The 22,166-nt window shown below is 41.3% G+C and overlaps 1 protein-coding gene across 1 annotated transcript in view; it reads right to left on the reverse strand.

The window, feature by feature from the left end:
- CACNA2D3 (calcium channel, voltage-dependent, alpha 2/delta subunit 3) overlaps window positions 1-22,166 on the reverse strand; it is an 801,189-nt gene that overhangs the window by 557,602 nt on the left and 221,421 nt on the right. The window contains exon 4 of the mRNA XM_011986171.1: window positions 13,340-13,502. Within this exon, the coding sequence (XP_011841561.1) occupies window positions 13,340-13,502 (163 nt within the window). The remainder of the gene's footprint in view (window positions 1-13,339; window positions 13,503-22,166) is intronic.

Below are 22,166 nucleotides of genomic sequence, written 5' to 3' on the forward strand. Positions count from 1 at the left end.
TTCCGCCTTTTCTGGGGCTCCCACTCCTACAGGGGGAACCTTCCACTATCTCGCTAGTGCCGGTCTATCACAGGTGCCCCGACTGGTCCTGAGCCTGGAGCCCCAACAGACAGCCCTTCAGCATCTCTTCATCTGGGTTTCAGGGGCACTTTGTTCTGCTAATTCCCCTCCTCTCACTCTGCCTTTGATAGCAGTGAGTAGAGAACATGAAAACCTACCCTACCCCAGAAAAGTCTCTGAAACTCAGGTTTGATCCAATTTCCCCACATCCAGCCTGGGACTTGAATAAAGTAGACACGGGTGAAGATGTGGCCACATGGATTCAACCGCTGCGGCTCTGCTTCAAAGCACTAATGGGCAACCAGACTTGGAACCCAGAGACTTTTACCTCTAGTCTGAGAGTTATGCACCCTCAATCTCTCTAGGCCATTTTACTGATCTCTAAGATGTGGATTAGTCCACCTGCCAGACGGTAAAGTGACAGCGTGTTGCATCTCTATGCCTGCGGAGACATGCAAATATCTACATGTGTGGGCATGAAACAGCACGGCAGCAGTTGTTGAAGTAGAAACTACTCAACTACCACCATGAAGTGAGGGTGGAAAAAAGAAAAACATCAGAAATGTACAGAAATACCTCTGTCACTTAAGAATGAAGGGAGAGTTCAGACGGTGGCACTTTGGAGATGATGAAATGGCACTGCCACACAGGGCAGCCTGTGATGTCTTCAGAAATAAGAAAGGCCATCAAGTCATTTATACTAGAAACCCACCTATCTGAGGTGTGAACTTTCAAATGTCATCTTAAGGAACTGGTGGTCCTGCGCAGAGAACATCCCTAACAGAGGGTGCCTTACCCCCAAAGTCCACCTGTGCTGTTGCCAGGCATTCATCAGGTAGTGAAGATGGCCTACAAAGAACCCCTGGCCGAGACCCCCAATGACGCATGTCCCTGATGCAAGTCAGGCTCCAGGATATGGCCTTCAACAATGGGACTAAGCAGAGGAAACTGGCTGCTGCACTCTTCTTGGCAACTTAGCCCTGGGTCTCCATCAAGCCCCTCTCTCCTGTCTCAAGGGTCCACTGAGGTCCAGGGACAGGCGCTTCACAAAGTCCTCTTGAAAGTTCTCTGTTATGTCAGTGAGAGAACAAATGGGACTGCACAGTCACTTCCTGAGACAAGAAAATCTCACTTCTAATCCCAGTTTCCAGTGTGACCCTTGGAAGCACTGACATATCTTTTTCCCAAGTGCAGAATGTTCTTCATATCTGAGGCAGGGCATTCCTATGTCTGTGGCACCCATCAGCGGATGATTAGAGTATCACAGAATCATTTTAGAGGGAAACTATTTCTCTTTTCCCAGGCCAACATCATTCATCTTAAAATAACTACTGCCACCATAAGGACACAGTATGATACTTAACACAATCTCCTGCAAAGGTAGCATCTGCACTGACTGCCAGAAACAACTTACTTGGGCGTTCTCCTACCTCTAACAAAACCACTGTTGGTCATTTTCACCACAAAGCAGATAAAGCTAGCACCTGGGAAACCAGTAACAATATACACGCAGGTGTATTTCCTTTTATCAGATAGCTGTGTCCTCTGAACAATTAACCTGCAGATGGGTAGCTCTGCAACTCAACTTCTTTAGCTCTTTCATTTTCAACTACTAAAAAAGCAGCACATGTTCCTCATAAAATATTCAAACTGAACAGAAGGGTAGAAAGTGGAAAGTCAGCACTATTAATTTCCTGAACATCTCTCCAGAAATCTTCTGCATATACAACCACTTATATCCTCTCTCTCTCTCTCTCTCTCTCTCTCACACACACACACACACACACACACACACACACTCACACGGATTTTACTATGCATTTTCTTCTGCATCTTTGTCACTTTCTGGGCACCTTTGGTACCTTTCTCTTGAGCACAGGGAGTTCCAGCTCAGCAGAATCTCTTGGTCCCAGGAAACACCCATACCTTCTGAGACGTTCCATGATAAAAAGGATGCCATAATCAAATAAGAGCGAAAAGCTGATGCATCCAAATGAACGGCTTTTTCTACAGTGGAAATTCATATTCCTTGAACATCTCAGGCACATAGTGGAATGCCACGAGTGGTAGATTCTTCAAGGCATCACCCTCCCTTATTTCATCCCAAAACATTTTGTGAAGGACTACTTACCAATAGCTTGTGTGGTGTGTTCTCTCCCATTGCAATATTCTCCACCTCTCACCCCACCCCAGCTCCTAGCTAAATTATTTCCTACCCATCCTTCAGATGGCAGCAGAGCCAAATGTCCTCTGCCCATGGCCACCTCCACCTTCCCAGTTCAGCCCAGGCTGAGCTGCTGTGGGATACACTCTTACTGTACCACAACCCTTTCCTCCACAGCATTTTCTCTGGGTACATCATATGCCCAGCTGTGTGCTGACTTCCTGCCAGCCTTCCCACTGACCAATAACCTCCAACAGAGCATGGGCAGAGTCTGCTCATCTCTCACCACACCTGCTCACACCCATGCAGCGTCTGGCATGCTAGAGGTGCTCCACGAATATTTACTAAATCAATAGAAGGTGGCAGGGTCCCACAGAACCCAGCTTTGCAAACGCCATTCCAGTTGCTACAGTGGAGGAATTCACTTCTCCTAAACATGCTGCAGTGAACTTTCTGGCAAGGAAAAGAGCCTTTTTGCATTCTGAATCATCATCACCTCCTTACTCACTTCTCTTAGACATATTTTGGTATGGCAAGTTTGCAGGATTAAATGTGGAACTGTCTCATTCCCAACAGAAATATCCCCTATGTGTGAGCAGTTGGTATCCATTGGCATTCTGATGCAGAATTTGCCTCCCATTTTTAAAACGACTCTTTGCTGCAACATTATTTTCATAAAGGGAAGAAATTGGAAGTGTTTATGTAAAATAAGACTAGTTTTCATTTATGATGGATTTTCATATGCTTAGATGAAAATAGCACAATTTGACAAAAACAGGGCCTTCCACTTGCCGCACATATAAAGTGTGCATATAAACAGGCATGATGGCCGGGTGTGGTGGCTCACGCCTGTAATCTCAGCACTTTGGGAGTCCAAGGCGGGTGGATCACTTGAGGTCAGGAGTTCGAGACCAGCCTGGCCAACATGGTGTCTCTACTAAAAATACAAAATTTAGCTGGGCGTGGTGATACACACCTGTAAACCCAGCTACTTTGGAGGCTGAGGCAGTAGAATAGCTTGAACCTGGGAGGCAGAGGTTGCAATGACCTGAGATTGCACCACTGCACTCCAGCATAGGTGACAGAGCAAGACTCTATCTCAAAACAAACAAAAAACAAAACAAAACAAAAAACAGGCATGACATAGCTAGCTGAAAACTCAGCCATCAGGATGGTGGAGATGCACAGTATAGAGAGGCAGTGTGGAGCCTGGGTGGTTCTAAAGCCAAAGCATTGGGCTTGCATGCTGATTGCCCACTTTGCTAGCCAAGTGATTCTGAGCAAGTCCCTAAGCCTCAGTTTTCTCACCTCTAAAGTGGGAATTAATAATGGTTCCTGCTTCAATGAGTTGTGGGTAGGATTGCATTGTATGAGATCACATTGTGCCTAGAACATAGTAAGTACCATAAAAATGTTACCTGAAGGAAAAGAAACTGATGGAGGCATCAGTAGAGAGATACAGGTGAGTATCTCTAAGGTCAATGAGTAGATAGTGTGCTCTGGACAGAAGTTTCCATCAGCTTGGATTTGGGAAGAATAAAAGAGTGTAAAAAATGAAAAGATTGTCTTTATGTCCCTGGAAGCTATTGCTTCGAAACAGCTGAGGGCCCCCAGGTCCTTCTAAGAGTCCCCAACAAAAGGAAAGCACAGCATTACTTGAAGTCTGATATGGTTTAGCTGCGTCCCCACCCAAATCTCATCTTGAATTCCCACATGTTGTGGGAGGGACCTGGAGGGAGGTAAGTGAATCATGGGGCAGGTTTTTCCCATGCTGTACTCGTGATAGTGAATAACTCTCATGAGATCTGACAGTTTTATAAGGAGGAGTTTCCCTGCACAAGCTCTCTCTTTGCCTGCTGCCATCCATGTAAGATGTGACTTGCTCCTCCTTGCCTTCCGCCATGATTGTGAGGCCTCCCTAGCCATGGGGAACTATAAGTCCATTAAATCTCTTTTTCTTCCCAGTCTCAGGTATGTCTTTATCAGCAGTGTGAAAATGGACTAATACAAAGCCCTACAGCCTTTCATTGACACAGACACCAAGCTTCCTGGGAGCAAAGTCACCCAAGAAGTAGGACATGGACACACAGAGGTTCACCACATCTGTGCATGATGAGCAGGTGGGTGGAGAGCAGGTACAGGTATCAAAGACTGAGCCACCCGCCAGGGTGCTTGTCCGCCTCTGACCCCGTAACTCTACCTCCAGATTGTCCTCTCTTCACTGAATTTCTTGACGTACAACTGCCATGAATAAAAGGGTTTCCAAGGTGCAGGAGAAAAAGGAAGGTCACCTGGCTCAGGATCAGAGATATTCCCAGGCATAAGCCATGCCACTGTGAGGGACCCAGTGTCACTATCATCATTCTTATAACAATACTAACAATTGAGGCTCTCAGTAAACTTTTGTTACATAGTAGTCTGAAATGCTTAACAGCCATTGTTTCATTTTATCTTCACAAAGCCCCCACGAGATAGGTGCTATCATTATCTTTGCACAGATAAGCAAGAAGCATAGTCTGAGTCTTTTGTGGGAGTAAGATCAGCATGGAGGCAGCAAGGATATATTATATTCACACTCATACCACACACCCCGAGCAAGCCCAGTGGCTGGCCAGGGCACCTGGCTAGCATTCCTGAGGAGGCCTGGGAGCCACCTGAGACCATTTACTGGTCTCTACTGTGCTTCTTAAATCCTGGAAGTCTAGCCTGCATTTCCCTCAGCAAGGCAATCCCTTTCTCAAACAGGAGGACCTGTGGCATATATAACTAACTGAGTCAGCCCAGGGACAGTGGCTCTTAATCTCTTTCACCCACTGGAACACACTTGACTGCTACCACAGGCTGCAACACTTGCTGCTGCAATTTTCAAGGTGCTGAAGGTGGCTCCACCCTTCTCCTTCCCAGACAAAACACAGAAAGCAAGTGCTTGATCGTGAAGTTATCATAGAAATGACCTTGAAACCTCTCTAAGCCATTTTTTTAAAAATAAATCACCTACAAACTCCAGCTCCCTACTACTACTGTGACCTTTCACAAATGTCGGGGCACCAGGGTGAAATAAAACACTATTAGTAATCATTCCTGCTCTCCCATTGTCCTTTACTGCTCCTGGCACCACCTTTCAGAATTTCTCTAGCCTAGGTGCAGCTCCTATCCAACTGCAAGACTCCATCTGGATTCCCATTCCTTTGAAAAAAGAGATTAAAAATACAAACACATTAGAAGATCCTGAAAGTAATTACTTCATCAGGTATACATCTAAAATTACTGTCTTCAGAAACAAACAAGAATCAAAATTTAAATACAAGAAGAGCTGACAGAATCAACACGCAGCTAAAACAACCATTTGTGATGGCCTGTAATAAGAGGATTCAGCTCAATTCAACGACATCCTTGGAAGCACTTTTCTATTCCAGGTTCTCTGCTATGGTCCCAAGGGAATGAAAAAAACACAGCCCCTGCCCCCAAGTTCAAGGCAGGAGAGTGCAGTGAAAAAGAAACTGCTGAACAATGTGATGAATAATCTAACAGAAGGAGAGACAACACCCTCACAGGGGGGCATAAATGAGGGGGCAGAGGATGGTTCTGGAGAGGAGGTCTAGGGCCAGAGGGAAAGGCACAGTAGCTGTGGAGCTGGGCTCTCGGGAAAGGACAGATCTTTCCAGAATGGAGAAAGGACAGTACCCTCAGCAGGAGGTCAGAGCCTAAGCAAAGGTCTTCAGAGAGTCTGGAGTCTTGGGGTCTAGCATGACCAGGAAGAGGGGGAACAGGGTAGCCAGGACAAGAGAGCAGTAAACCAGAGCTGGTTTGCAAGCGTGTTTGCACTTCATTCTACAAACAGGGCTGAAGGGAAGGGGTCTGGGCTTGGGGATGAGCATCCCCTGCATGTTTTTGGCAGGGCAGTGAGGGTAATCCATCTGGTTTGCTGGGAGCTGAGTCTGTGTGAGGAATCAATATGTATCAAATGCTTCCGTGTGCCAGGTGTTCTGGTGGATGCTGCACCTTCACTTTCTTTAATGCTCAAAATGACAATTTACATCTTACAGACGAAGAAACAGAGGCCCCAAGTGTGAAATGCTCTTTCTAGTCCACCACGTTGATACTCATAGCATTGGATGCAAGTGCAGGCCTGTCATTCTCCAAAGACTCCTTGATAGATCTTGGAAGAGCTCCATGGTAGACAAGAACAGAGATGATGGGGATGGCACAGGACAGTGGCCCAGGTGAAAAGGGGACCAGGAGACAGGAACAGTGTTTCAGAGAGCCTTAGGCAGGAAGCATCAATTCTTTTCTCACTTGGATTTTGGGAAAGAATCACCTGTACCTAAAGTGATGCCTTTGAGCTTTGCCCCAGGTAACTTCCCTGGACCTGACTCTAGAATAGAGGCTGTGGAAGAATTGCCTTGGAGAATGGTGGTCTCCACTGCTGCCTATAACACATGGGGTCACTGTCAACGAGATAATGCACTGAAAGTCCTCACTACAGAGCATGGTTATTGGTAAGTAATCCACTCATCTAACCATCCATCCATCCATCCATCTACTCACCCATCCACCCCTCATCCACTCATCCATCCATTCATCCATCCATCCATCCATCCATCTACCTATTCATGTATCCATCCATCTATTCATCCATCCATCCATTTATCCATCCATCCATCCACCTACTCATTCATCAAGCACAACTTCCAGGCTAAACATAAGCCTAAGTGTAGGACTGAGGGGCCACAAAGGGCCACATCACACCTTCCTTCTACTAACACAACTTCTGAGAAAATACAGACACAAAACTATGCATACACACATATACATCTCTGCAGACCTATGTTTATGTGCATGTGTGCCACATACACATGCAGAAGTATGGAGGCATTGCCAATAGAATTTGAACTCAGCCACTTAACTTGTGAATTTTAAGTGAGGGATAGTTATTTTGCAATATAAAAATATAATTTCCAAACTAGAAGAGAAAAACTATGAGTAGTTTGGGATGACAGCGGTGGAGTTACTTCAGTGGCACTATCCTGTATGTTTCTTACCAAATGCCTTAGTCCCATTATGATCATATGCTGTAACAGGGGTTCCTGGAATCCAAACTACATCTTGGGAAAGTTTCCGGGGCCTTGCTGAGGACTGTAGGTACCAACAAACCATGCAGGAGGAGGTTCTTGAGTGTTATTTCTCCAGGTCCGGAGCAATGTGCTCTGGCATAATTCCTCTGATCTTGACTCCCAATACCAAGTTATGGCCACATCACCATCACATTCCATTAGGGCTGGGAGACAACGAGGAAGCAAGATTGGAGCCTAATCCAAATGCTTCAGTTCAGTATCCCAAGAAGAAAATCCATTTCGAGTTGGAATTTGTTTCTGACATCCTGGGGTCAGTCAGTCTTGTTCACTTATGTGCGTGTGCTCTCTCTCTCCCTCTCTCTCAAACACACACACACACACACACACACACACACACACACACGTGAAGGGAAAAGAAACAAAGGGAAAGGAAAAAATTTTAAACAGCTTTTTATAAGGTTTGTGAGCCTTCTTGCACATCAAATAGCTCTTGGAAAACAACATTTTAATGATTTCCGTGTAAACGAATCAGAAACATATGGATTAAATTTCCCTTAAAATATACACATGTAATTAAGGGGAAAAGTGCTTGGCAAAATGCATTTTGTGTTTTATCAAGCTCAACATTTGAAAAATAGGTTGAGACATCTGACAAATCCAGATTCAGCAACCCTGCCCATCCCTCCAGCAGCCTGTATACTCTGCTCCTAAGCAGGGGACCCAATCCCATCTCATCAGACTTTTGCTCTTTTCTTGGGCTTTTTAGAAGAACCTACTGGATTGTAACAGACAGATTGATTTCTCATGCTCTGCAGTGGTGGTTACAGGTCTTCCCTTTCCTGGAGCTCTTTACATTTTCAGGGGCTGGACCCTGAGCACAGTGTAGCTGTGCAGCCCAGTTTTCCCAGCCTGACTGGGCACCCTGCTGGGGTTGTCTAAACGATGAAGGAGTGGTCTAGCCTGTGTCCTGTAATTCACATCTACTCTTCACCTCTGCCACTTCAGCCTACTTCTCCCGGATGTCCTCCGTTACTGGGGGAAGAAGAGGAATTGAGATTGGGTTACTTCCTATATCTTTTCTTCCTCTGTGCAAGAATAAAGTGAAAAGAGTGTTTCAATTGTAATCTATATTCATTACCTTACCTTACAACAAGCATTTATGGAGCATCTACCACGTGCTGGGTATCATGCTGGTGTTCCCACCTTCATGGGGCTGATATGCTCACTGGAGCTTGCTCTCTAGGGCCCCAGGCCCAAGGACTCTCACGTTAGCCATCCAGTCTTGGCCCGTGTACCATTCTTCTCTGGATTTTCTCCAAACCAGGCCCTGGATGCCTCCTCCCTCTCCCTCTTCTTCAGTGTGACTGGGAAACAGTATTCTTCAGTGGCTCTCTTCCTGGCAAAGCTTTCAGCCATATTTTTCCTGTCACTGTCATGTTCATGACCACCTGATGGCTTTCACAGCCTCTCATCCTCTCACCACCTGGCCAGCCCTCCCAGACTCCATAACTGCCTTTCTGACTTCCACAAAGGAGCAGTTGTTCCCAGTGCTGCTGCCACTTCAGCTGGGATCTGCCCAACTTGCCCCACTCCACAGCCCACTTGGACAACAAGTTCCCTCAGTCTTGGAGTTACAGTACCTACTCACCTGCTAATGGCCTCCCTTCTAATGCCATTACCTGGGTGATTAGGTTTTAACATACAAATTTTGGAAGGACACAAACATTCAGATCACAGCACTTGAGTCCTGGATGGACACCATGTGCCATGCACCCCTCTAAGTGTTTAATCCTCAGCACAACCCCCGAGGCAACTCACTATGATTGTCATCTCCAGCTTATGGATGAGGAAAATGAGGCACAGGTATTGTATGCAGTCACAGATGTGAGAGTGGGGCAACCCTGGGGGCAGTGGGTGCTTGTCAGGTTGGATCTGGGTGTGACTCTAGCTCCAGTCTCCCTCCATTCCCAGACGTTTCCAGGCCTTATTCTCTAGCTTTCCTGAAGAGTCTGTGGGCCACCCAGTCTCCTCTCAAAAAGTTTCTTTGCTATTTACACCAGCCAGGTTCTGTTTCTGTTGCTTATAAGAACCATGAGAACACCACAGTCCTGGATGACGTCTCCTAGCTCAGGAGGCACAGGCGCCAGCGGTCTCCACGCCAACCAACATCTGGGAAAAACTCATCTGTAAAGAGCGAGGGCAGGGATAAAGGGGGCCCAAGGCTGCATGTGCAGGGTCCTCTGCCCTCAGAGAACCTGAAGTAGAGAAGGAAAGACTGCATGTTCTGCGTTCACAGAACAGTGCCATGCTAGAGCAGAGGAATAAACAAAAGTCACTTCCATCACACAGGACAAAAGGAATTAAGGAGGTTATATTTGAGCTGGTTTCTAAGAATGGGCATTAGGACAAGCAGGAAAGGAGGGACAGGGATAATAGGAATAAAAACAGTGAAATAAAATACAATGGAAGAAAGAGGAAGGTGTGTTCAGTGAACAAAAGCGGGGTCTCACCTGGGTGGACAGAGGTGGAAAGTGGAAATGAAGGAATAGGTTGAGAGCACAGCATTTTCTTTCACACACATTCACATATTTACAAACACACATGCACAGACCTGCCCATATAGAGAAACATGCACATACATGAGGTGTATGTGTATATGTACTTGTACGTGTGTGTGTATGTGTATAATGTGTGCGTGTATATATATATAAAATTTACAGCACTTTGGTCGAGAAAGTCCTTAAAAGAGTTCAGCTTTATCTGAATTCTCTGCCAGATCATCAGCAGTTCTCACAAAAGCATCCTGCCTCTTGCTTTACTCATAGAGGATATAGAGTCATTTACGGCTCTAAAGGTATCAGCCATTCATCTTCAAAGTCTCTGAAATAGTAAGACTCACGGGCTGGGGATGCCAGAGCAGTCACTCAGCAAACATCTGCTGAAGCAGTTTCATAAAAAAAGCTGCTGCATCAGGCACCCTGAGGGCCCTGAGATGCATTTCTAAAGACTCTATGAATATGCCTCTTTGAGTTCCCATGGGCACAGCTTGCCCACATCACCAACTTCGAAGCTGCAGTCTCTTTCAGTGCTCAAGAGAAAGGCACCTCAGCCAAAGAGGAAAGCGCGAACCTGGCTGAGCTGCCTAGTTGCCAGGCCCGCCCACGGAGGCAGAAAGCAGAGTGTAGAAAACAGAGTTTACCAGCTAGCTTCATCTAGGACTAAAAATGATACCCCAGAACATAGATCACAGAAGCTTCTAGACAAGTATCGAACCACTTTGTATATGCCCACAGAAGTCCAAGCAGCAAGGAGAGAATGACCTCGTATTGGTTTTCTTTGTTGGGGGTAAGATTTCTAACCCAAAAACAGCACAGCCAGTGACCAATCTCCGAGCATTTGTTTTGAGTACATGTCATCAATAACTAGATCTGAGCTGGAGGGCCTTCTAAACATAAAATATATTTCTGCAGCTTGAAAAGAAAGAAAAGGCTGTTAGGAGCTGGTTTGAATTAGGTAGAGTGGAGACAGGAATTTGCCTGAAATCCCTGCCTCTCCTCTGCCCTTGGGCAGTGATTCACTGCCTGGCTGAGACAAGAGAGAACACCTGGCCTGGTCCATGCCCTGCAGCCTGGCTGGGTGACAATGGACTGGGCAGAGGTGATGGGCAGATTCCAGGAGGGCTGCTGAGGATGACTTTGAATATCATTATCTATCTCCCATGGCTCAAGAAATCTGACTATCTCTGAAGATTCTGTCTAGGGATCATTATAAGCATGATTCTATAGCCTGTGTGATCAGTGGTGGTGCAGGTCCCTTACGTGTTACTACCATTAAAGGCACAATTAAGCCTTGAAAGCTAGAGGTGCAATTCAATCTCTATAATGGTGTTAATGGCTCAAGCAACCTTGAAGCAGCTGTCATATTCTAAAAGATCATTCTGAATTGTTTTATGTCTGAAATTGCTCTGTAAAATCGTGTTAATTTTTCATCTTCAATTGGGAATATATTTAATGCCAAGAAGATGGCTTTCTTCTGGCCACATTGCACAAAAAGGGACAGTTTCATTTAGGATTTCATCTGCTGACAGGATCATTCTGGAGAACTAAACTCCACTGAATGAAGCTGAGCTCAGCCGTCTACGTCTTGGTTCCATTTGTTTCTAAGGAAGAGTCCAAAGTAAAGAGTAGGGTAGAGGATATGGCCCAGTCCAGAGCCCTCTGGGATTTATTTAGATTGGCATCTAAATAAATATTTAGATTTTCTCTAAGAGGAAAAAAGAAAAAAAGATGAACTGTGGTCCTGCCCACGTGAACAAGTAGACAGGTCCCATCCTTGGCACTCCCACTGCCCCCTAGCTGTCCACACTACGGCCAATATGTGATACACTGTGTTCTAATTATCTCATTATTTGTCTGTTCCCCAAATGAACTGTGAACCCCTTGAGGGAGGGGTTGCATCTGATTCACCTCAGTATCCCCAGTAACTATCAGAACAGTTAATGAATGGGGTACTGCCTCCACTGACTCATGAGGATGGATAACAGGTAAACCAGGGAAAGGAGACATTAGGTATCCAACCACAAAGAACACACATAGGAAAAACGTTTCAGAGACAGTTAGTTGGAATCTCTTTAATCACTGACCAGCTCCTTAAATAGTGACTTAGAACATTTCAGAAGTGCAATTGGTATTCACGTTATTTTCCAATAAAAACAACGACAGCTAAAATGTACTGTGCACTTTCTGTATGGTACTGCTGTATTAAGGGCTATACATACATCATTTCATATCCTCTCACTAACCCTCTGAGGGAGGCTGTATCATTATCCCTATTTCACAAATAGGGAAACTGAGGTTCAGAAAGGCAAAGTTGCTTGCTTAAGATCACACAGCCAACAAGAGGAAGAACAGGACTTAAACCCATAGTCCTTGCTCTTGACTACTGAGCTCTTGTGTATGATCTGGAAACTGGATGCTGTGACAGAAACTGGCCCCTGGTATGTTTGAAATCTTGATGGGAAACAATGTGGCACGTTTTTTACTTTGAAGATCCCATGACTTTCTGGCTTATTTTTCTAGGAGGATAGTTCTTTGCTTAGAAGGTTTTTAGGTATGACCAAGCAGAGCAAACTACTACTCAATAACAATAGGATAAAGATGCTGAAAACAACTTAAACCCTTTATAAACGTCACCCCATTCAGCCCTCACAACCACCCCCATGAGGTAGATATGATTATTATTCACATCGTAAGATGAGAAAATTCAGACCTAAAAAGATGGGGTGATATGCCCAAGGTCACAGTCAGAAAGTAGAACACACTGTCTGACCAGAGTCCATCTGATGTCAGAGCCCTGTCCTTGGCCACTATAATCCCAACTGGAATCAGCAGACGGGAACTTCGGGAAAAATAAACTCTAGAGTTTATGTGAAGACTGGATTTGAGGCACACAAGCCTGGAAATAAGGAATTCTCTTAAGGTCCATGTTGCTTTATACTCTGAGAAAAGACTGCAGCTGTTTCCATTGCACCCCTAGGAGCTCTCCAGTCCTTAAATGCCATTCCACAAATTGGAAGAAGAAAACAAAGGCACCACATCAGGGGTCAGCAGACTACAGCCTGCAGGTTACATCCAGCCATCTACGTTTGTAGATAAATTTTACTGGAACACAGTCATGCCCACGATTTACATTTGGCTGCTTTTGTGCCTGAACAGCAGAGCTGAGTAGTTGCAACACAGACTCTATGGCTGGTAAAGCCTAAGATATTTACTATCTGGTCCTTTATAGAAACTGCCAACCCCTGGACTACATGTTAGAGAGCCTGATGTAAACAACTAGCCAGAGAAACAGCAAGCCCAGAAGTTCCAGGCAGAACAGGTACATGCTTCACCTCTCCAGTTGATACCTGACACACTCAGCTTATAACTGTGCTTTTCAAAAAAACGAAACAAAACAAAACTATATCCCAAACCAGTCAGCCCCTGCTTCTCAACCCCTTGACTCTTTACCTTCTAAAAGGAGCAGCGGCTGGGAGTCTTACCTTTGTTGTACATGTTCGTTGGTACTTGGACGTCACTTAGACTGATGTTCACAGGCAAATTATTAAAATGGTCATTTGGGGCTAAGATGAATTCCTTTCCCAGCTCCAAAAAATTCCCGTCTTTGTCCCTTTCATTTATCAGCACAGCATTGAAGTATTCATACTGAAAGACAAAGTCAACAAACATTACATGTGGCTTAGGGAAGAGGGCTGTGAACTCACTTAGACCTGGGCACAGGCCATGTGCCATCCCCTACACTGTGGACCCTGACCTGCTCACATAATCTTTTTATGTCTTATGTACTGTCCACGGCTGCTTTTGCATAGGTGAGATAGCATTATATAAATATTTTCCAATGTCACTAAATATTCCTAGAAAACATACATGTCAAGGGGCAACACGGTACTTCCTTATGTGCATATAGAGAAAACTGCCCTAAAAACGTTTTAATTCTTTACATTTTGAAGAGAGACCCTGACTTTATGCAGCCTGTATCAAGTTGAAGGAGGCTGAAAATCAACAACAAAAAAAATAACAGGTAAATATATGTCAGATCATCATGCTTGCTTTGGAAAAATAATACAGCAGGGTAAGGGGATTAGCAGCTTCAGAAGGACTGTGTGTTTATACATGGCATTTGGGAAGGTCTCGCCGCAACGGCAACACTCACATAGAGATTAAACGAGGGGAGAAATCCAGTGGTGTGAGCATCAGGGAAGCATCCAAGAAAGAACAGCAAGGAGAAAGCCCTCAAATGGGAGTGTGCTGGCATGATTTACAAAAGGCTATATGATCATCATCTCACATATATAGAAGGCTTACTTTGTGTCAGAAATTACTCTAAGTGCTTTTCATGTGTTAACTCATTTGATTCACCTAACAATGTTATGAGGTTGATTTTATGAGTATTCCTACTTCACAAATGAGGTCGCTTAGGAATAGAGAATTTATGCATCCTGCAAAAAAATTACACAGCTGATAAGGAGAGCCAGAATTCAAATACAGGTAATCTATCTTGAGTCTGTGCTTAAATCTACTGCATGAGATGGCCGATGGTAGGTGTGGGTGGAATTAACAGAGCAGAACCTTAAAATAACTACAATTAATATGCTCCAGAGGCTAATGGAAAAAGTGGATAACATGCAAGAACAGATGGGTAATATAAGCAGGGAGGTGGATATTCTATGAAAGAATCAATGTGAAACGCTAGAAATCAAAAACGTTATAACAGAAATGAAGAATACCTTTGCTGATTCATTAGTAGACTGGACACAATGAAGGAAAAAATCACAGAGGATGAAGATGTGTCAAAAGAAACTCCCCAAAAAGAAACGCAAAAAGAAGAGAAAATACAAAGGGAACAGAATATCCAAGAATTGTGAGACAATCACAAAAGGTGTAACATATGTGTAATGGGATACCAGACTGAGAAGAATGGAAACTGAAATATTTGAAATAATAATGGCTGAGTATTTTCCAAAATTAATGACAAAAATCAAGCTACAGATCAAGGAAGTTCAGAGAATACTGAACGCAATTAATATTACAAAGATTTACATCTACACATATCATATTCAAACTGTATAAAATCAAAGAAAAAGAGAAAATCTGGAAAGAAACCAGACAGAGGGTGGGATAGTCTTACCTGTAGGAGAACAGGGATAATGACTACATCAGCCTTCTCTTCAGAAGCCATGCAGGCAAGAAGAGAATGGAGTGAAACACTTAAAAAGTGTTCAAAGAAAGAACCATCGACCTAGAATTCTGTATCCCATGAAATTACCCTTCACAAGTAAAGGAGAAATAAAGACCTTCTCAGGCAAACAAAAATGAAGGAATCTGTTGCCAGTAGACTTGCCTTGCAAGAATTATTAAAGGTTCTTAAGAAGGAAAGAAAATGATATAGTTTAGAAATTGTCATCTGCAATAAGAAAGGAAGTGTTTGGCCAGGCACAGTGGCTCACACTTGTAATCCCAGAACTTTGGGAAACCAAGGCAGGAGGATTGCTTGAGCCCAGGAGTTCGAGAACAGCCTGGGCAACATGGTAAAACTCTGTCTCTACAAAAAAAAAAAAAATTAGTCGGGCAAATTAGTCGGGCGTGGTGGCACCCGCCTGTAGTCCCAGCTACTTAGCAGGCTGAACCAGGAGGATCACTAGAGCCTGAGTCATGATTGTTGTGCCAATGCCCTCTAGCCTGGGTGACAGAGTGAGATGTGTCTTATAAAAAAAAAAAGTGTTAGAGCAAGAAAAAATGAAGGTAGATATTTTGCTATTCTTAACTAATCTAACATATAACAGCTTGTTTAATACATTACTGTCTATGGACAAGTGAAATGAGTAATAGCCGTGTTATAAGAAACTGGAGGGAGGAATACTCTGTACTATGATTTGAATGTGTTCCCTCCAAAATTCAGGTGTTCCAATGTGACCATAGTAAGTGGTGTGGTCATTAAGAGATGAATAGGCCATGAGGGCTCCTCCCTCATGAATAGGATTAGATGTCCTTATAAAAGGGATTGAGACAGAAGGTCTGTCCCTTTTGCCATTCTATCTTCTACCAGGTGAGGAAACAACACTCTTCCCTTCAAGAGGATACAGTATCAGTGCACCATATTGGAAGCAGAGCAGCCCACACCAGACACCAAACATGCCAGCACCTTGATTTTGGGCTTTCCAGCCTCCAAAACTGTGAGAAAATAAATTTCTTTTCTTTATAAATTAAGAAGAATTTATAAAGTCTCAGGTATTCTGTTGTAGCAGCACAAATGGGCCAAGACACTCAGTTATAAGATACCCGCACTACACATGAAGTAGTGTACAGTTACTTGAAGTGAATTTAAATAAGTTGTAAATGCATACTGCAAACTTTAAGGAAACTAATGAAATAACTGTAAAAGGAAGCATAATTTATATGCTAAGAGAGGAGAGAAAATTAAGTCACATAATATGTTCAATTAAAACTAGAGAAGGCAGAAAAAGAGTAGAAGAAAGAAAAGTAAGAGAAGGAAGGAAGGAAGGAAGGAAGGAAGGAAGGAAGGAAGGAAGGAAGGAAGGGAGGGAGGGAGGGAGGGACAGCTCCTGTCTCTTATACACATCTAGCAGCTCATGAGCGAGTGACCTGGGGTAGTGAATAGAAAACTGTTACAAATATGGTACATATAAATCCAACTACATCAATAATCACCTTGAATGTGCATGGTATAAATACGTCAATCAAAAGACAGAGGTTGTCAGAGTAGATTAAAATAAAAGATCTAACTATATTTTTTCCATAAGAAGCCCACTTTAAACATAAAGATACAGACATATTAAAAGTAAAGAGATGAAGAAAGATATACCATGCTAACATTAATCAAAAGAAAGTGAGGGTAGTTGCTATCATAGTTAAAGATTTATATGCCCCTGTATCAGTAATTGACAGACTCAGGAGACAAAACATTGGTACGAATATAGTTGAAATGAACAACACCATCAATTGGATCTAATTTACATTTACAGAATACTTCATCCAGCAAGAGCAGAATACACATTCTTCTTAAGCATGTAAAGATGCTTGCTTGGAACATTCAAGATAGACCACATTAGGGGCCCTAAAACACATCTTCACAAACTTAAAAGAATGGAAATCATACAGTGTCTGCTCTCAGACTACAATGAAATTAAACTAGAAATCAATAACAAAAAAAAGATAGCTGAAAAAAAAATACCACAATATTTGGAGATTAGACAACATACTTTCAAAAGAATTCTCAAGATATTTTTCTAAAAATTAAAATGAAAATACAGCCTATCAAAAGGTGTGGGATGTAGCAAAAGCAAAGCTCACAGGTAAATTTATAGCACTGAACACATGTACCAGAAGAGAAAAGAAGATCTAGAAGCAATCATCTAAGCTTCTACATTAGGAAACTAGAAAAAGAAGAGCATATCAAATCTAAAGTAAGCAGAAAAAATGTATATTTTTTATTTTGCAAAGCAGAAACCAATGAAATTAAAAACAGAAAATCAGTAGAATCAATGAAACCAAAAGTTTGTTCTTTTTAAAGATTATTATAGTACAACGATCCAAATAAAAATTAACAAAGGGAAGGGGTACATAAGGCAAAGTCCTAAGGAATTCAGGTGCAAGCTTCCAAGAGTTCTGCCCCAGTGCAATCACACAGATTATACTTAATTCTTCTAGTAATGAGTTGTAATAAAACATTGGAAGTGGTGTCTAACAGAGACTCAGCACTCAGGATTTTACTGGGGGTTGGTCCTGTAGCAATACTACTTTCAAACTTAACCTAGTTAACAATTATAGAATTCCATACCTAACAACTGCAGAGCACACATTCTTTTCTAGATCATATATTGGGCCATCAAATAAGTCTCAATAACTTTAAAATGACTGAAATCCACATATTATGTTCTCTGATAATAATGGGCTAAATTTAGAAATCAATGTATGATATTGATATGAAAAATGTCACTGATATCTAGATTTTATTAAAAGATGATACCTGGAAATGGTCTAAAGATGTCGATATTAAACAAAATGCTTATTAATAATACATATGTCAAGAAAAAAATGACATGGGAAATTGGAAAATGTTTTGAAATTAATCATAATGAAAATAACATACAATATTTGTGAGATGCAGCTAAAGCAGAGCTTAGAGAAGAAGTTACACATTTAAAAGCTTATAATATAAAAAGAAAAAAATTTCAAGATAGTCTACCTTAAGATTCTACCTTAACAAGGTATTAAAAAGATGAATAAATGAAACTCAATGTTAAAAGAAGGAATAAAATAATAGAGGTAAGTACAGAAATTTAAAACAAAACAAATAACAGGAAAAAAAAATAATGCCAAAATTTGGTTCTTTAAAATAATTAACAAAATTATGAAAGTCTAGTTAGACTGATTAAGAAAAAAAGTAAGAAAGCAGAAAATACCAGTATCTGGGATGAAAGAGGAAACATTACTCTAGATCTTGCAGACAATGAAAGGATAAAGGAATATTACAAACAACTTTATGCCAATAAGTTCAATATCGTAGGTTAAATGTCAAACTCCTTGGGAGACAGAAATTATTAAAACAGATACAAGAAGAAATACAAAATATAACTGGTCCTAGAAATATTTCACTATTAATAGCCATGATAAAACAAACAAATAACTCTAGCTAGGTTCACATGCCTTAACTGATGGATTCTATCAAATATATAAGAAAAAAATAAAAACAATCTATATAGACTCTTTTGGAAAATTAGAGGAGAGAATACTTCCCATCTAATTTAATGAGGGTAGCCTAAACTTGACACCAAACCAAAGAAGAACATTAAAACAAAAAGCAAAAAACTATACACCAATATCCCTCATAAGCCTAGATACAAAAATCTTAACAAAATTTTAAATCAAATCCACCTATAAATAAAAGGATAATACATCATGACCACATGGTATTAATCCCAGGAATTCCAGGTTGGTTTAATATTTGATTAATCAACATAGTTCACCACATCAACAGAACAAAGAAGAAAAATCATATCATCAAATAGGTAAGGAAAAAGCATGTGATAGAATTCAATTTTTGTTAATCATAAAAATCCTCAGGAAATTTGAAATAAGGAAAAATATCTTCAACCTAATGAAAAGCATTTACAAAAAAACCTGTATCTGACATTATACTGATAATGAGGCACTGAATGTTTTCTCCCTAAGATCCAGAGCAAGGCAAGGTTGTCTTAACACTTCTATTCAATACTGTAATGGTGGTCCTGGCAAATACTGTAAGACAAATAAATAAATAAAAGCCATAGGTATTGAAAACAGAAAAAAACCTATCTTTACTTTTCCATATAGATTTTGTCTATATAGAAAATCCTAAGGAATTCACATAATATAACTTAAAAGTGAGTTAACAAGTTCACAGTATACAAAATAAATACACAAAATCCATTTTATTTCAACATACTAACATAAAACAGTTGGAAATTGAAGTTGAAAATAATAGCATTTATGATAGCATAGAATAACATAGGTATAAATTAAACTACAATAGGTGTATATTAAACTATGCGCAATGCCTGTATTCTACAAAGTACTAAAAACCACAAAATATTTCTGTTTGAACTTAGAGAAGACTTATATAAATGGAGAGAGAGAGCTTGCTCAAAAATTGGAGAATTCTATTTTATGATGCAAGTTCTTCCCAAAGTGATCTTTAAATTCAATGAAATCCCAATCAAAATATATATAAGACTTTTTAATAGAAATTGAAAAGCTGATTTTAAATTTTACATATAAATAAAACAAACCTCAATTTTCAAAAGAATTTTTAAAAAGAAGAAAAAAGCCCAAGGACTCACATTTTCTGATTTTAGGCCTTCCTCTAAATCAAATTAATCAAAGTAGTATGGTATTAGCATTAGAATAGACAAACAGATCACTGAAACAAAGGAGAGTCCAGAAATAAAGCTGCACATATACAGTCAATTGACATCCAATGCATGTGCTTAGGTAATTCAGTGGGGACAGTATTTTCAACAAACTGTGCTGAAACAAATGACTAAAAACTACATTCTCTAACTCACATCATACACATATGAATTTGAGATGGATGATCGACTTAAATGTAAAAACTAAATCTGTAATATTTCTAGAACAAAAGGAAAGTATACTTTTATGGCCTCCAGGAAGGCACTGATTTCTTAGGCTACATAGAAAGTACTTACCATTTTAAAAATGGATAATTTAGAATTTATGAAAACTCAAAACTTCTGGTCATCAAATTCACCAGTAATAAAACAAAAATGAAAGCCACTGTTCAGGAAAAAGTATTCATAATATACACACCTGAAAAATGACCTGTGCCCAAAATATGTAAAAAACTCCTGTAACTCAACTGAAAATATTAATCACAATATGGGCAAAAGATTTGAACAGACACTTTACAAAGGAAAGTATGTGAATGGTCAATTTGCAGACCAACATGTGTTCAATGTCATTAGTCATCAGGGAAGTACAAAATAAAATTCCAATCAGATGCCATTTTATACACACTAGAAGTGCTAACATTAAAAATTCTGGTAATATTAAACATTGCCAAGGATGTGGAGCAACCAAAAATCTCATATATTGCTTGTGGAAATATAAAATGGTATGAACACTTTGGAAAAACATTTTGCAGCTTCTTATAAAGTTAAACATATATCTACCATACGACCCAGCAATTCCACTCCTAGGTATTTACCTAAGGGAAATGAGAACATATGCCCACAAAAATATTTGTGGGAATATTCATGGAAACCCCATTCATAATAGCCCCAAACTAGAAATAACCCAAATATCCATTAACAGGTAAAAGAATTAACAAATCTGTGATATATTCATGTAATGGATTACTACTTAACAACCACTTACTGATACATTCAAAAGATAAATGAATCTCACAAACACTCTGAGTAAAAGAAACCAGAGACGAAAGAATACATATGCATGATTCCATACATATGAAGTTCTAATACAGGCAAAATTATCATTCAATAGTGATGGCACTCAGGAGTTGCTTCTGGGAGGGAGAGTGAGAGTCAACTAGAGAGGTACACAAGAGAGCTTCCTGGCGTCCTGGAAATTTCCCTATCTGGTTGTTTGTTTGTCTGTTTGTTTTGAGATGGAGTCTCACTCTGTCACCCAGGCTAGAATGCAGTGGCCTGATCTTGGCTCACTGAATCCTCTGCCTCCTGGGTTCAAGTGATTCTCCTGCCTTACCCTCCCAAGCGGCTGGGATTACAAGTGTGCGCCACCATGCCCTGCTAATTTTTGTATTTTTAGAAGAGATGGGGTTTCACCATGTTGGCTAGGCTGATTTTGAACTCTTGGCCTCAAGTGATCTGCCCTCCTCGGCCTCCCGAAGTGCTGGGATTACAGGTGTGAGCCACTGCACCTGGCCAAATTTCCCTATCTCAGTGATGCATGGGGTCCTCAGGTGTATTCATTTGTCAGTACTCATTGAATTGCATGCTAAAGAATTGTGCATTTTTCCATATAGAAATTCATGCCTCAATAAAAAAAATTAAAGTCAAAAAAGACCTTTCAATTCTTTTTGATTAATTCAAAAAGTTTGCAGAAACAGAACACAAGTTAATAAATTCCATCCCTAACCATTTTTTAAAGCAAAATTCACTGCAAGATGTCACCGAGAAACAAAAGAAATCAAACTTTTCTGCTGAAAGACCAATCAATGGCACTCCTTACTGTGCAGAAATACCTTAACCAGCCCATGAACCGCTCGATGCCAATGGGAAGGACCCCTTCTTTTAAGTAGTCTGCTTTCTAGGAAACATATCAGCAGCACTTCTTCCCACAGCACCTGATACGGTTTGGCTCTATGTCCCCACCCAAATCTCATCTTGAATTGTAATCCAAATTGTAATTCACAGGTGTCGAGGGAGGGACCTGGTGGGAGGCGATTGGATCATGGGGGCAGTTTTCCCTGCTGTTCTCATGACAGTGAGTGAATTCTCATGAGACCTGGATGTTTGATAAGTGTGCCCCTTCATGCTTGCTCTCTGTCTCCCTCTCCCTCTCGCCTGCCACCATGTAAGATGGGCCTGCTTCCCCTTCTGCCATGATAGTAAGTTTCCTGAGGCCTCCCCAGCTATGTGGAACTGTGAGTCAATTAAACCTCTTTCCTTTATAAATTACCCAGCCTCAGGTATTCTTTATAGCAGTGTGAAAATGAACTAATCCAGCACCCTGTTAAAGGAAGTCTTAAACTTCCGTAGACCCAGGCGCTTCACAGATTATCTACCTTTTCCAAACTCAAGCCTTCACTCC

The sequence above is a fragment of the Mandrillus leucophaeus genome, unplaced genomic scaffold, assembly GCF_000951045.1.
Source record: "Mandrillus leucophaeus isolate KB7577 unplaced genomic scaffold, Mleu.le_1.0 Scaffold296, whole genome shotgun sequence".
In the NCBI taxonomy this organism is placed as follows: domain Eukaryota; kingdom Metazoa; phylum Chordata; class Mammalia; order Primates; family Cercopithecidae; genus Mandrillus; species Mandrillus leucophaeus.